General features: G+C 38.7%; 2 protein-coding genes across 2 annotated transcripts in view; both read left to right on the top strand.

Annotated features, from left to right (window-relative positions):
* Positions 1 to 14,787, top strand: part of LOC125095498 (sodium channel protein type 3 subunit alpha) — a 1,188,574-nt gene that overhangs the window by 388,240 nt on the left and 785,547 nt on the right. The gene's annotated exons all lie outside the window — the stretch shown is intronic.
* The window catches only part of TTC21B (tetratricopeptide repeat domain 21B), a 78,769-nt gene continuing 77,022 nt past the window's right edge, over positions 13,041 to 14,787 (top strand). Inside the window, exon 1 of the mRNA XM_047721993.1 lies at positions 13,041 to 13,189. Coding sequence (XP_047577949.1) covers positions 13,169 to 13,189 — 21 coding nt within the window. The 5' untranslated portion in view covers positions 13,041 to 13,168. The remainder of the gene's footprint in view (positions 13,190 to 14,787) is intronic.

Raw genomic sequence — 14,787 nt, 5'->3', positions numbered from 1 at the left:
AGAGTCATTAAGACATTTGTGCAATAAGTGAAGGTAGAAGTGAAGATTCTAGAGAAGATTTGACTTTAAGGAAAAGGAAACAAAGCAGAGACATAATTTAAGACACTACTGGGAGAATACAGGCAAGCAATGATGGAGACACCGTTAGCCTTATAGCCCTTCCTCATCTCACTTCCTCCCTACTGAAACTAAACCCCCACTTTGGGTTTCAATGATAGCTCCCTTGTAGCTTATCATTGCAAGAGAATTTCCTCTCCTATGAGCTTCCATGGGATTTTGATGTATATGTCCAAACCCAAACAGTTTTGAGAGTTCTATTAGGAGGAGGAGGAGACCATTAACAATTATGCAGAAGCAACAGGCATAAACACTGACTCTTCCAGTCAAACCAAGACATAAGGTCACCTCATATATGTCATTCATATGGCACTTAAGCTGCAAGGATGTAGTGGTTTGGAATGTGGTTGTTTCCTTCGACCACCCTCCCTCTCCACTTCCACCACAGGAACACACACAGCGGATAATGTCTGATAGGCAGAGACTGGCTTAAAATGCCTTTTATCCTTTGTAGTGCTTTGCACACAGAATGTTTTCAGTAGGTATTTAGCAAATGAACAAATTAATTTTTAGCTTTGCTCAAAATAGTTCTATTTTCAAGAGTTATTTATCCCTCTAAGGTATTTTCCTCTTATATATTATAATATCATTATAAATTGTGACTCTAACAGATTCAAATACCACCCAGTGCCTACTTAGTTTTCCAAAATGCCTTCTTTCTCTCTTTAATGCTCTCAAATCTGGGTCCTATTCCTGCCAGGCTACAATTAGCCAAATTCAATGATCTTTATTTAGATAAAGACATAGATATAGGTAGAGATATGTATATACATAAATTTTTCCAAGTTCATAAATTGATTTTTATCTCCTTAGAATTTACGGATTATATAACACTCACCCCATTCTTTGCTTTGGTGGAACTATTGAGTTTGCCATTTTAAATTTATTCCTCTAAAAGGAATTAGGGCTTCTGAACCTTATTTCCTCTTCAACATCACTTGGCTTGATTCTTACCTGCATTATTAATGCTCATCTTTCATCAAAGATGGTGAAGAAATGTCTTGTTCAGCAGTATTTCCTGCAGTCATAGAAAACACAAATTTCTAAAGGCAAACAGATTGTGCCTTTGATCAACCTCAATTTTAAGTACAGCCATTTGCCTAAACTGAGGGCAAAGTCTGTTGAGTTATACTTACTGATAACCTAAAATAGGTGCAATGCCAGAGCAAACTATAGATAGTAACTACAAGATTGTGATCATATAAACACATAAGGAAATGGATAATAGGATTTGTGGAGAATGGTGAAAGTACCTGGAAATAGTTTTCTTCAGAAACAAGGAGAGTGAGGAAGGACTTCATTCAAATACAGCAGAGGTTGTATGATTTGCTAAAATAAAATTCAGTACGCAGTTAATTGCACGAATCTAGTATACCATCCAGGTATGTCTTACAACTTTAACACACTCTCTGTTCTCCATACCAAAACCTAGTTATTTCCAAGGCATTCTCCCTGGATTACACCTTAAGTGTCTAAAACAATCCAAGGATAACTTCAACATGGTGGCTCCAAGTCTCTGAGCCTAGATATAACCTCTCTTACCTTCCCACAATCTTAGGGCGGTTTTCTTTTTTCTTTTCTTTCTTCTTCTTTTTCTTCTTCTTCTGCTTCTTCTTCTTCTTCTCCTCCTCCTCTTCTTCTTCTTCTTCTTCTTCTTCTTCTTCTTCTTCTTCTTCTTCTTCTTCTTCTTCTTCTTCTTATTTAACTTATCTAATTCTAAAAAACCATCAGGGCAATAGCTAAAATACAGTTTTAAGCATCACCTCAAAGTATGTCAGAATCTCTAGAAAAGGATTCAAAAATATCTGTCGAGTTATGCTGTTAGAATGAGGCCAGAGAAAGCTATAGTAAGCTCCCCAGGAGAGTCTGATGATTAACAACAAGTCTGTGAAACCCTCACTGAGGGGTAGGCAGCCTGGTACGGTTCAGGGACTTCAGGAACTCATCATTAGTGGGTGATAGTACTTAGCCAATAAAATATTTAATGGTCAGGAGCTGCTGGCGTCACCACAGATCACCCTCAATTTAGAGTTTGATTCAGTATGATACTTTGAGGTGCCCAAAGACTTCCCAGCAATCTGGGGATGAATAAACAGAACAAAATAGTTAATCTTCAGCACATATGATAAATTCTAACATCAGGGACACAGAATTAGCTCACACAGACCTTTGTGAAAATTAGGAAAGATGCCCCTTTCTCCCCTGGGGAAAACGGCTGAGCACTGGGGTAAAGAATTTGGCAATTGGGTCATGGTTTTTTGGTAAAGGACAATCTAAACCACAAGTGGTCATTTATTGATACAGACTACCAATACCAAGAGAGATCACACAGGGAAGACTAACTTTTGGCCAATGACCATTCTAATAATATTTTACGGCTATGGAACACTTTTTTCTTTTTTTTTTTTAAATTTTTTAAATTTTTTATTTTTTCAGCGTAACAGTGTTCATTATTTTTGCACCACACCCAGTGCTCCATGCAATCCGTGCCCTCTACAATACCCACCACCTGGATCCCCCAACCTCTCACCCCCCGCCCCTTCAAAACCCTCAGATTGTTTTTCAGAGTCCATAGTCTCTCATGGTTCACCTCCCCTTCCAATTTCCCTCAACTCCCTTCTCCTCTCCATCTCCCCTTGTCCTCCATGCTATTTGTTATGCTCCATAAATAAGTGAAACCATATGATAATTGACTCTCTCTGCTTGACTTATTTCACTCAGCATAATCTCTTCCATACCTGTCCATGTTGCTACAAAAGTTGGGTATTCATCCTTTTTGATGGAGGCATAATACTCCATAGTGTATATGGACCATATCTTCCTTATCCATTTGTCCGTTGAAGGGCATCTTGGTTCTTTCCACAGTTTGGCGACCGTGGCCATTGCTGCTATAAACATTGGGGTACAGATGGCCCTTCTTTTCACTACATCTGTATCTTTGGGGTAAATACCCAGTAGTGCAATTGCAGGGTCATAGGGAAACTCTATTTTTAATTTCTTGAGGAATCTCCACACTGTTCTCCAAAGTGGCTGCACCAACTTTCATTCCCACCAGCAGTGTAAGAGGGTTCCCCTTTCTCCACATCCTCTCCAACACATGCTGTATAGGAGGCTATTTGAATAGAAAAAAGTGTTCCATTCCATGTGTTAGAATGGAACACTTTTTTTCTATTCAAATAGCCTCCTATGATAAATATGAGAATTAAAAATTATGATAGGGATCGGGACTAGCACCTACTGGTCTTTGCAACCTTTATTGAAGTGTGATGTGGTTTTGTTTGTTTTTGATTGGGCTGTGAAAACAAAACAAATGCCTTTTTTTTTTAAATTAAAACAGGACAGAAAGGTATATAATCTTATTTTTTCACTTTCTTTTTTGAACAGTTTCTTGAGTAACAGTCTGAGCATCTTTGTATGCAAATTATTGTATACATATCATGTTGTATACATATCACATTGTTCTGCAATTTGTCCTTTTAATTAATATATTCTGGGCATATTTTCGATTGGCACATATAAATCTACCTCATTCTTGGGGTACCTGGGTGGCTTAGTAAGTTTACCATCTTACTCTTGATTTTGGCTCAGGTCTTCATCTCAGGGCAGTGAGATATGGAACCCCAACATCAGGCTCTGAGCTCAGGGGGGAATCTACTTGGGACTCTTTCTCCCTCTCCCTCTGCCTTCCCCCCAACTCACATATGCACTCTCTCTCTCTCTCTCTCAAATAAATAAATAAATATTTTTTTAAAATTTTAAGATTTTATTTATTTATTTGACAGAGAGACACACAGCGAGAGAGGGAACACAAGCAGGGGGAGTGGGAGAGGGAAAAGCAAGCTTCCTGCAGAGTGGGGAGCCTGACATGCAACTCCATCCCAGGACACTGGGATCATGACCTGAGCTGAAGGCAGACGCTTAACAACTGAGCCACCCAGGTGCCCTAAAAAAAAAAAAAAAAAAAAAAAAAATTTAAATCTACCTCATTCTTCTTAAATGGTGAATAGCCTTCCATTCTATAGATTTAATTAATGGGTCACTTCTTGATGCACATTTAGATTTTTTCAAGTTTTCTTTGTAGCTAACAAGACTGTAATGAATATCTTTGTTCCAGTATTTTTGTGAGATCCGTTAGTATTTCTGTTGGATAGATTTCTGAAATAGGTCAAAGATATTCACATTTTCCATGTTTACATTAGACAGTTGGGTTAGGTATAGGTGCTTCTCCTTGAAGCAGGGGCCTTCAAAGGATGCTCTTTAATTTTTCATCTCCCAGCATCTCTTCCAGGACAAACAGTTCTACAATCAAAGACCTCTAAGGACAGGAACCATGGTCATCTCACATGGTATAGAATAGTGCCAGCACTGTATTTTTTTTAAAGTTGAATAAATTAACAACCTACCAACTTGGATAGATACCAAAAACATGAAGTCAATAATACATTTTTTGGTAGTAAACTCAACACAAAGCAGCATGCTTAACAATGTCATATTTCAGATGACAGAAGCCACATATCATCACATTATTATTCAAAGAAAATGTCCACTTGAGAATGAAAATGAGGAGTTATTGCAAATGCTACAAGCCTAGATAATGCTATCCAGTTCCTATTGTATAGGAACTGAATCTGTGACTGATAAATAAATAATGTAATTTAGTTCAATTATCTTTGAACAATTATACTTAAAGCTATCTCATTGAGCAATATAGTTTTTCTTTTAAAATATTGAAAAGTAGTGCCACATTTATTTCTGAAACAGGAATTATCTCCATTTTTCATTACAATAACAAAACATGATTACTAGAACAAAATTAAGCCTATAAAATTTACATAGTAGAAAATGAGAAGCCCAAAGACAAATATTGTTAAAACTTGGTTTACATTTTTTCATAACTTATTACTACATGTAACATTAGATCTAAACCTTTACTTAACCTTTCAAACTTCCTAAGCTATTGTTTGTCAATCACTCTTCTAGAAGACTAGAAATACTGTTCTTCTAATAAAAATCTATAACAGCTTGAACTCATCATTGAACTTTCCTGAACATTAGAATCGTATTTACAAAATGCAGAATTTGAAAAGACATGAATTTTTAAGGTGCATTCTAGTTTCAAAACATTATTTTTCTGAGAATAAAACCAATTCTGGCAGCATAAAACAATAAACTACCATAATTAACATGGTAGTTATCAAGTAAACTTTAAATTAATTTTCTAGGCTTTTAAGACAGCATACGAAGGATTTTTGGAGAGAAGAGATAGCTGCTATCTACACATTGATTTTGCTGGAATAACTATTTGGAGGAGAAAAAGATACAACATTATAGAAAGGCCACCAGTTCTTGGGAACCCATGAAAAATGATTTTCTCTCTGCTTTGGAAGGCTGTATTTCATGAGAGAGCTTATGTCTCAGTCTCCAACACAACTCTGAAACAGAACCTCACCCTAGATTATCCTGCCAAATCTAGTCTCCTTAACACTGAATTATTGTGGGGAAATAAATTATCAGGTTTTAGCGTCTGTTATATTTGGCTACACATCTTGAGGCATCTTCTAAATCAATTATTTGGAGGTCAAGTTTTGTCTAGACCTAAGCTACTTAAGTTTCAGAAGCCATGAAGTTTTTTTGGTCTTAGACTTCATTCCATCCTTTGAACTATGAACTTCAACTGTATAGAAACTATGACTTCCTAAAGTGCTCTTACTAACTATTGAAACACCACACAACATTTCTATGCTAGACTAATGCCAGATATTAGTACAGCATCCAGATTCTTCTCTGTGTCCATTATAACACCCTAATGATGAAACAAGTTTGTTCGGTAAGTAGTCTTAATGTCATATTTTACAACTTTTAGTAAAACAGTAGGTTTCAAAGCGTGGTTCTCAGACCAGCAGCCTCAGCAATCATGTGAGAATGTGTTTAAAATTAATATTTTTGAGCCCCCCCACCCCCAAATTAAACTAGAACTTTCTCAGGTGGCAACCTAGCAATCTGGGTTTGAACAAGCCCTCCAGGTAATTATGATGTGTGCTCAAGCTTGAGAACCACTGTTTGTCTTATGCATGAGGCAACAATGTCCCCCAGTGGCCAAAAACCCACACACTATTCAAGTACATGTACATGTTTCAAATAATTACCAAAGACAATGTTCACTAATTTACCGGGCTTGAAATTCAGTCCCCACATTCACAGGTATGCAGAAAATTCTTATTTCTTTTTCCTCCTTTACATCTAATAAAATCCAAAGCTCAGTATCAGTCCATTGGATTGCCAGGAAATGAATTCCACTCATTATTAACAACCTCCTCAACCAGGACTCAACCAGAATCCAAGAGGCTCATATGGTGTTCAGAAAAATGGAAGAAGTTTCTTGACCCTCCAGTCCAAGAGAGTGTCTGATGACATCCTTATTGTCCAAACCTGAGTGGTCAGTATTATAGAGGTCAGTATTAGAGAATCAACTCTCCTGGGTACACCATGCCACCATGTATCTGAAATTCCTCTCCCTCTGGGTGCACTGCCATAGATTAGAGGCAGATTAGATGCCTGAAATTATAGGATCCTATTCACTTTTATCTCTGTCTCTGTTTCTGGAAAGGGCTCCTTGTTTTCCTCCCTGAGTTGCACTTCTCTGACCCCTTCTACCCACCAAGAAGCCCAGATCCTTTATAAAAGATTTTTTACTTTATGAAAGATCCCAAAGTCTGCTAACATGCTGTAAAATTGAATTTCCTGAGATGACAAAATTATCCTCTCTCTGTGCTGTCCTCTACACACTTAGCTCCTGAGCATCTGAAATGTGTCCTGAGCAACTGAAGAATTTGATTTAATAAAGAATAAAATAATAAAATTTAATTATTTTAACTATGCAAATTTATTTTTTAAATTTTTTCTCTGACATTTAAAAACTTTATTTAAATACATTTCATTTAGATGTGTGTAATGCAGAAAATGCAATTGTTCTCTCAATCCCTATCCCCAACTCCCCAAGAAGTACCCTGTTAATGGGTTCTACTTTTCTGTATACACTGTTCAAATATGTATTACAATTCACTTACAGATTTTAGCTCATCCATTATCAGTTTCTTTTTCTACCACATATATATTTATTTTATTTTTTATTTTTATTTTTCTTATTACTCTCAGTCAACATATTGCCCATCATTCATTTTTTATGTAGTGTCCAATGTTAACCATGTGAATTTAAACAGCCTCATGTGGCTAGTGGCTACTTCATTGGGCAGCACATTTCTAAAGACTTTTGCTTCCACCCTGCTAGAAATTATGAACAGCCTAGTCATCTAAGTAAATCAAAGAGAATGGAAAATCCAGAGAGCAATACAAAAGAGCATCTCAGAAAAGTTCTCTGGGGATGAGTGTAGGAGTGTTCATTGTATTGTTCAACTTTTCACATGTTTGAAAATTCCCAAAGTAAAGAGCTGAGGAAAAACATACCACCACAAATTAAAGCCCAGTTATAAATGGATTTATGAGCAGGGATCCTGTGGTGTGACCTCCAGCTGTTTTAATTCAGCTAATTCAGATAAATGGTAGGGTCAACAAGGAGGGCCCTGTGAAGGAGAAGCCAGGAGTTGGATGTAAAAAGAGAAAACCTGGACAATTGAAGGTAAAGGGGAAAAAAAATCTCCTCAGCTGCCAGAGGGAAAGATAATGCTTCCAGGCATCACTCTGAATGGGAGAGGTGCTCTTCTTAGGGGAGATGGACTCCAGTTCCTTCACGGTAGAGGAAATGCCATGTGCCTCAGGGTAAGGTGACACGCTAATGAGCTTCTGGCCTAATTTCTGGTAGATAAAGAAATCAAATTGGAGGAATACGAGGTATTTAGGGCAAGCACACTGAAATGACAAAAGGGGAGAGGCAATTCAGTGGAGCAGAGGTTATCATACAGTGGCTGTTAACACAAATGCTGAAATGGATGCAGGGAAGAGAGAGACCTATGGGAATGGCAGAGAAAGGAATGGCGGTGAGAAAACTTATACCCAACACCCTCAAAGACAATCGCACTAGAGCATAGCATCCGTCATGACCTCACGTGTACTGGGCATGAAGCCACTCTTCCCTCACTTATTTTGGCAAACTCTACATTTTACATTAGCATGTGTTGCCCCGGAGGAATGTTGGTGACTAGTTAGAACCACTGCTATAAACAAAGTTAATAAGAGACACCTACAAAGCAAAAGCCTGATTTTTCTCAACCCCAGGATAAAAAGTAGAACAGACCTCTGGTTATCTTACCTCCAGAAATAATAGAACATCGAGGGAGATAGCAGTGTGAATCTGATGTTGGGTAAGATTTTTCAACTATGAACTTGGACCGAAGTGAGTAAATTCTAGGCTGAAGGGGGAGTTATCACTATTCTTCATTCTTATTTTATCAACCAGATAAAGATTCTTGAAAGGAGTAGAAAGACAAATGGCATCTTGTTAAGATGTTCTGTGTATCATGGTTGTCAGCATTTAAGTAATTCATTATTTCTATTTCAAAATACCAGGCTCTTCTGAAAAGTATTTTTCTGTATCTTCTTTCTCCTGCTTTCGCATAAATGAAATGTCAACATATAATCAAGAAAACCAAGGAAAAAATAACTCTCCTGGTAAGTCTCCATCATGGCATTTAAGTAGAAATAGTCATTACTTACCATAGGTGAGCCAGAAGCAAATTGTTCTGTTATCAGGAAGTTCTTAGCTATCAGATATCCGAGCTGCGTGGGTATTTTTAAAGAAAAACAAAATATCAGTGGTTGAAAATAAGTCGATTTTAAGAATTGAGTAGAAGGAGTCTCTGGACTCTAACAAGTGATGTTAATTTCACTTCCTTCTTAATACATTAATCCCTAAAGTTGTGAAGAAACCACCCAATTTAGTCTCTCATTTAATGGCACTTCTTAAAACAGCTCTTAAAGCTGTCATTACTTGTAATTTATTCATTTCCTTTTGTGACTACCTATTCAATATCTGTCTACCTTTACTAGGCTTTAAAATATAAGACGGCAGGAATGAGAATTTTGTCCTCTGTCATAGGCACTCATTAAACATTTGGTTAATGAAATGAATGATTAAACAATACATTGCTAGAAGTTAGATTACTTCTTTAACTCCCTCTTTAGTGATTTATTAAGCAAAAGTAATGTGAAAAGCAGGTGCCTGACCATTACTACCTTCTCAACTTAAATGAGTAAAATTGTAGAATTTTAAATAGATGAGTTATGGCAATCACATTTTTTATGTTAGCAGATATCATGCTTCATACATGATTCAAAAATAGGGTACTTTTGTACTGTGTTATTTGGAAAAGAGCACTAGACAGCATATGTAAGGTTAGATCTTAATTTCAGAGAGGTAAGGTGGTTGCCCCTTAGTCAAACAGCTCATGAGTTAAGGAGCTTTACTGTAATTGTCCTATGAAGTTTTCCCGTAAATGTGCTATGAACTTTTACACAGTTTCAATTTTTTAAAGACCTTACTATAACCTCATTTAGTCTATACATTGACAAAGCAGATATTATAATCCTATTTCCAATTACTCATTATAAATATATCAACTAAAGCAGAGAAAGGTTAACAACTTGGCCAGAGTTGTAGAGTTATTAAGAGTCAGAGCCATAACTCAAATTCCTGACTTCAGTTAGCCTCTAACTTTTCCATGATGTCACCGCTGAGAATGAACTGTGTTCCAGTTTATTTGGATTTCACACATTTTTAACCTCTTTATCTCCTGTTTCAATTTTAGAGTAATAGAAGTAATAGAAGAAAAGATAAACACTTCGTCTTATCCATTATTCATAACTGCTTTGGAAGTAGAAAACTGTGAGACCTCGGGTGGATTATTTCATATCTTTGGATTTCATTTTACTCCTTTGTAAAATAGAGTTGGACAGTCATCTCGAAAGTTCTTACCAGATTCCAAATTCCATATCTCTGTCTTATTTTTCTCCTACTTTTACTTTTATCTTCACCAGAATCACTTCTTTTCCATAAATGTTTTCCTTTAACTTCTAGAATATATAATGAAATAATATAGATAAAAGTAGCTTAGTTTAAGAATAGGGGAAAAGAAAGCCAAACAGAGACAAACTGAAGGGCCTCAACAGTCCTACAAGATTTACTAAATGCTTACAGTATTTATTACTGTAAATTTAATTTAAATATTATTTAATATTTGGAGAAGTTGGGAGTACAAATAGTTACATGTTAAAGTTATTCAAAGCTTACCATATACCTAATACTCCTGTGTCCATTAAATATTGACTCATTTAATCTTCTTAACAGCTTTCTGAGGTATTAGTCTCAGTTTATAGCTGAAACACAGAGAGGTTAAATAATTTTTCCAAATGTATAACTAGTGAATAATAGTATTAGGATATGATCCCAGATGATTTATCTCTAGAGGCTAAGCTCCTACCCACTATACTGCATGCATGGCCTTAAGGTGCTCACCATATAATAGACAAGATTAAATTAACAAACAGTCCACCAAAACCATAATACATAGAATATACAAGGCTATAGGTCTTGCAGGGGACCATACATTTAATGGAAATTACTGGTTGTAGAATGCCGAGGGTATGTCAGGAACTTTCCATGTATGTCAAGTGTTAGGTTTCTTTGGTAATTAAGGAAATTAAGACTCGGGAAATTACTTCTTCCTAAATCACAAAAGTGAACAGACAAGAGCTCTACCTGAGGTCTGAGAGACCATATTCTCGCTACTATCCCATGCAATCCATCCAGTTATGGTGATTCTAAAGCCTTCTTACAGAAGGAGATTTAAGATGAACTCTGAAGTAAGAGTAGATTTTCTCAAATGGAGAAAGAGCTCAGAGTAGGGGAAAGCATTCCCAGAAGAAAGAATGGTTGTTCCATTTGCCTGGAATAAAGACTCTGGGAGGGGTAAAACAGGTTTGAAAAGATAATGAGGTGAAGGGTATTAGATGCCACACCGAAATGTTGGTAGACAAAAGTGAGCCAATAATAATGTTTGAGCTGAGGAATACATTCCTTAGTTTTTCAGAGAAGATACTTTTTCCCGGCCTGGGAGCCAAAAGAAACTTCTTACCTTATGCAGAGAACATCAAGTTGCCAGGAGTGTCAAAGCAAATTCCCAAAGTAGATTTAATCTAATGGACACTCATGGAGTGCCAGGCATGGTGTTTTGTGTTAAATAATTTAAACTTAGAACAAAATTCAATAAAGGAAATTCTGTAAAGGGTTAAATTAATATGATCTTAGCATGCAATCGCTTCTCTGCCTTTTGGCTAAGATCAAGTGTGGTCCAAGCATGTAGCCTTCCAATGGTCTGACAGTCATAGTTTAGACTTCAAAATTCTCAGAAAGGTCGCTGGGCTACCTGTTCCTTTAACCATATCGTTGGTATTTTCTTTTAGAGATTATATACTTTGATGAGCACCATGACTTGTGGTATTTTCTGCTGCATACCAAGCGCAGATTATGCCACATGCTTTGAAAATCAGACCATCACCACCACTACTTATCTTGACTATGTATATGGAAAACAAAAAAAATAATCCTCATGAAACAATATGTGTCTTTTTGGGTGGATCATTTTTTAAAAGGAAACCAATGAAAAATATTACCTAGCCTTGAAGTCTGGGAAAGTAACCACTTTTTCCTTCTAAATTGTCATTACCTAACCTATTAGCATGGAAAAAAACTAATGTTCATTGCTTCCTTAATAATTTTTTTTTAAGATTTATTTATTTAAGTGAGAAACAGAGCAGGAGTGAGCACGAGGGGGATGGGGAGAGGGAGAGATTATCTGAAGCAGACTCTGCATTGAGTAGCAGCTAGACGCTGGCCTGCATCTCACCACCCTGAGATCATGACCTGAGCCCAAGCTCAAGAGTGGGCAGCTCAACCAACAGAGCCACCTAGGCACCCTCCTCAATAAATTTAAAATTTGAGTATAATAACTTCCAAATATATCAACTAAAATGATTACCAATGGGATGGAAATTTGGAATCTACAAAGAACACTTAAATCTCCAATCTTTACAACTATTTTTAAAGTACCATGAAGCAGAAATAGGAATTCTCTAACTTCATTATATTTCAGTTTAATTCTCTGACCTCAAGAAATCTATGAGCAGCTGACAGAGTTGCCCAATGGGTGCAAACGTAAAAGTTCTCATAGGAATTAATTCTTTTCTTAAGTAAGTTCTACACCCAAGGTGGGTCTAGAACTCAGGACCGGGAGACCAAGAGTCACATGCTCTACGACTGAGCCATCGGGGAGCCCAGGTGTACAGGAATTAATTTTGTCAACTTAAAATCCTGGGGGGGGGATGCTTCTATCATTATCAGAGCTCGTAGAAAACAAGGACTAATTTAATGCGCATTCGAACAACAAACATCGGATTGCAGCAATGCCTGTCAAGAGCTCAAGAAGCTTATCACCTTTCTGTTAAGAACTGCGACTTCTCTGCGCCACCTTGCGGCGATAATACACCTACTACATGTAGAAGTTAAAGGTTTTTCTCTGCACGGGTCAGACCTCCAAACAGCCGCATTGCGGGAACCGGCCTCTACACAACCGGGCAGAAAAGGGTGTCTTTCTTTGTAGCCAGCGATAGGAAACACTGTTCTTTTTCCTACTTCCTCCCCTATTTCCTTTATTCCTTCATTCTAAATCCTCGGACCCGCCCACTCGCTGTCCTTCCAGGGCCGTTCCCTCGTCTGAAACCCCTTCGCCTTCTACGCCATTGGTCGCTCCTTCTCTCCCCCCGTCCCCCCTCGGCCCTTGCCAGGGGTCCACGCAACGCCAACTCCCCCTCAGCACCTCCTCCCCGCAAATCCCTGCGTTTGTGCCCGCCCCCTGCCGCCGGGAGCCAATGGCAGTGCGGCCCCGCCCCACCCCGCCCCTCCCGCCGCGTCCCAGAGCGCGAGCGGGGTTTGGGCCTGGGCTGCAGGGGCCTGGGCTGCAGGACCCTGAGCCCCTGGCGCTTCCGCCGGCCTGCGGCAGGCGTTCGTCCCGGAGGCCTGCGACCCAGCCCTGTGGGAACCATGGATTCGCAGGGGCTGAAGGTGAGAGGGCCTCGGGCTTGGACTCGAGCCGCCTTTGCGGGTGGCGTGGGACCTGGTGAGGGGCAGAATTAACGAGGGCGTCGTTACCCTGCTGTGCTTTTGCTGCCCCCATTCGCCAGCTGCCCCAGCGTGGCGTGTGGGCCTGTAGCTGCATCACCTGGGCCCCTCCGTGGGCCCTGCTTTGAAATCTTGAGGTCTAGCCAAGCTGCTAAGGATTTGCCGTTAGGGGGCTTGTCCCACCCCGTCTGTGGTTACTTTTACTTTGTATCCCGTGGTCTCAGAAAGCTTGGTCGACGAGTCACACTTACTGTGCCTCCCGGTGCGATAGTTAAGGACTTCATTAAGCAAGCTAGTGTCAGTAAACCGGTTGGACAGAAAGGGGCGCGTAGAGATTACATGAAAAACAAAGACACAGGCTTGAAAATGGAAGAGTGTTTTGGGATGATGGTCTTCTTTATCTGTCAGTGATTCATCTGTGAAGCAAATGTTTTATGAGGGACCCCTTAAGAAATGATGATCTAAAAACAGGGACAGGAGGCTTGAAAATCAGAAGTTTCTTTGTAGGAAGAGAGACTTCTCCGTTTGTTCACTGATTGACTCATTCAGCGTGTTAATGGAGGGCTCACTCTATGTCAACTAGAAGCTGGAGATAGTGATGAGCAGAACTGAACAAATAAACAATTACCGACAGATATTTTTTGAATACAGGCTATATTGCTGGCACTATTCTAAGCCCTGAAGATAATATATGCCCTTCAATATTAAAACTAAGAAAACTTCTCCCGGTCTTGGAGCTTACATTTGAGTAGGGGGAATCAGGCAGGTAGTAAAATGTTAGGTGGTGATAAGTGGATGAAGGACAATTTGGCGGTGATAGGGAGTGCTGGAAGCTTTTTTGCCTGAGCTACATTATTTTCTGAGCCCTTTCCCCATCTCCTTAATTTTGTTTTCATCACTTTATTCTTTCCCCTACCACCCAATTGAACTCTTCAGTAAAAACAGTTTCGTGCTAAATAGAGTTATGTTGATTCCTCATCACTTAGATTGGAGGAGCAAATCCACGTCCTTAATATGAGGCCCTACTAGACCCTACCTTTCTCTCCCAACCTCCGCATCCTATAATCGGTGTCTTAAGACTCTAAAACAGGGAATAGGAAACTTTTCCAATAAAGAGTCAAATAGTATATTATCTTGGGTTTTTCAGGCCATAGTATCTCCGTCCTCTAATCTGCCATTGTAGCTTGAAGGCAGCCATAGACATACTTCAACGAATGAGCATGACCCTGTTCCAATAAAACTTTATTCATGGACACTAAAATTTGAATTTCTTAAAATTTTCACGTTATGAGTAATTTTTTTCTTTATTTTCCCCCTCAACCATTTGAGAATGTACAAGCTATTTTTGGTTTGCTGACCATATGAGGAGAGGTAGTAGACCGTAGTTTGCCAATCCCTGCTCTACAGTATAGAATGACATTCAGTCCTCTCCATGCCTGATTTCTTGTGTCTGTTGTTGCAATTCCCCTGCCTGGCTGAGTCCTTTGTCTTCCTCAAGGATCTCACAAGGGAAATAGGGAGAATGTGTATGAGTGGAGGGA

The sequence above is a fragment of the Lutra lutra genome, chromosome 3, assembly GCF_902655055.1.
Source record: "Lutra lutra chromosome 3, mLutLut1.2, whole genome shotgun sequence".
Lineage (NCBI taxonomy): Eukaryota > Metazoa > Chordata > Mammalia > Carnivora > Mustelidae > Lutra > Lutra lutra.
Note: the sequence above shows the minus strand (reverse complement) of the source record. Positions and strands in the feature narration are given on the sequence as shown.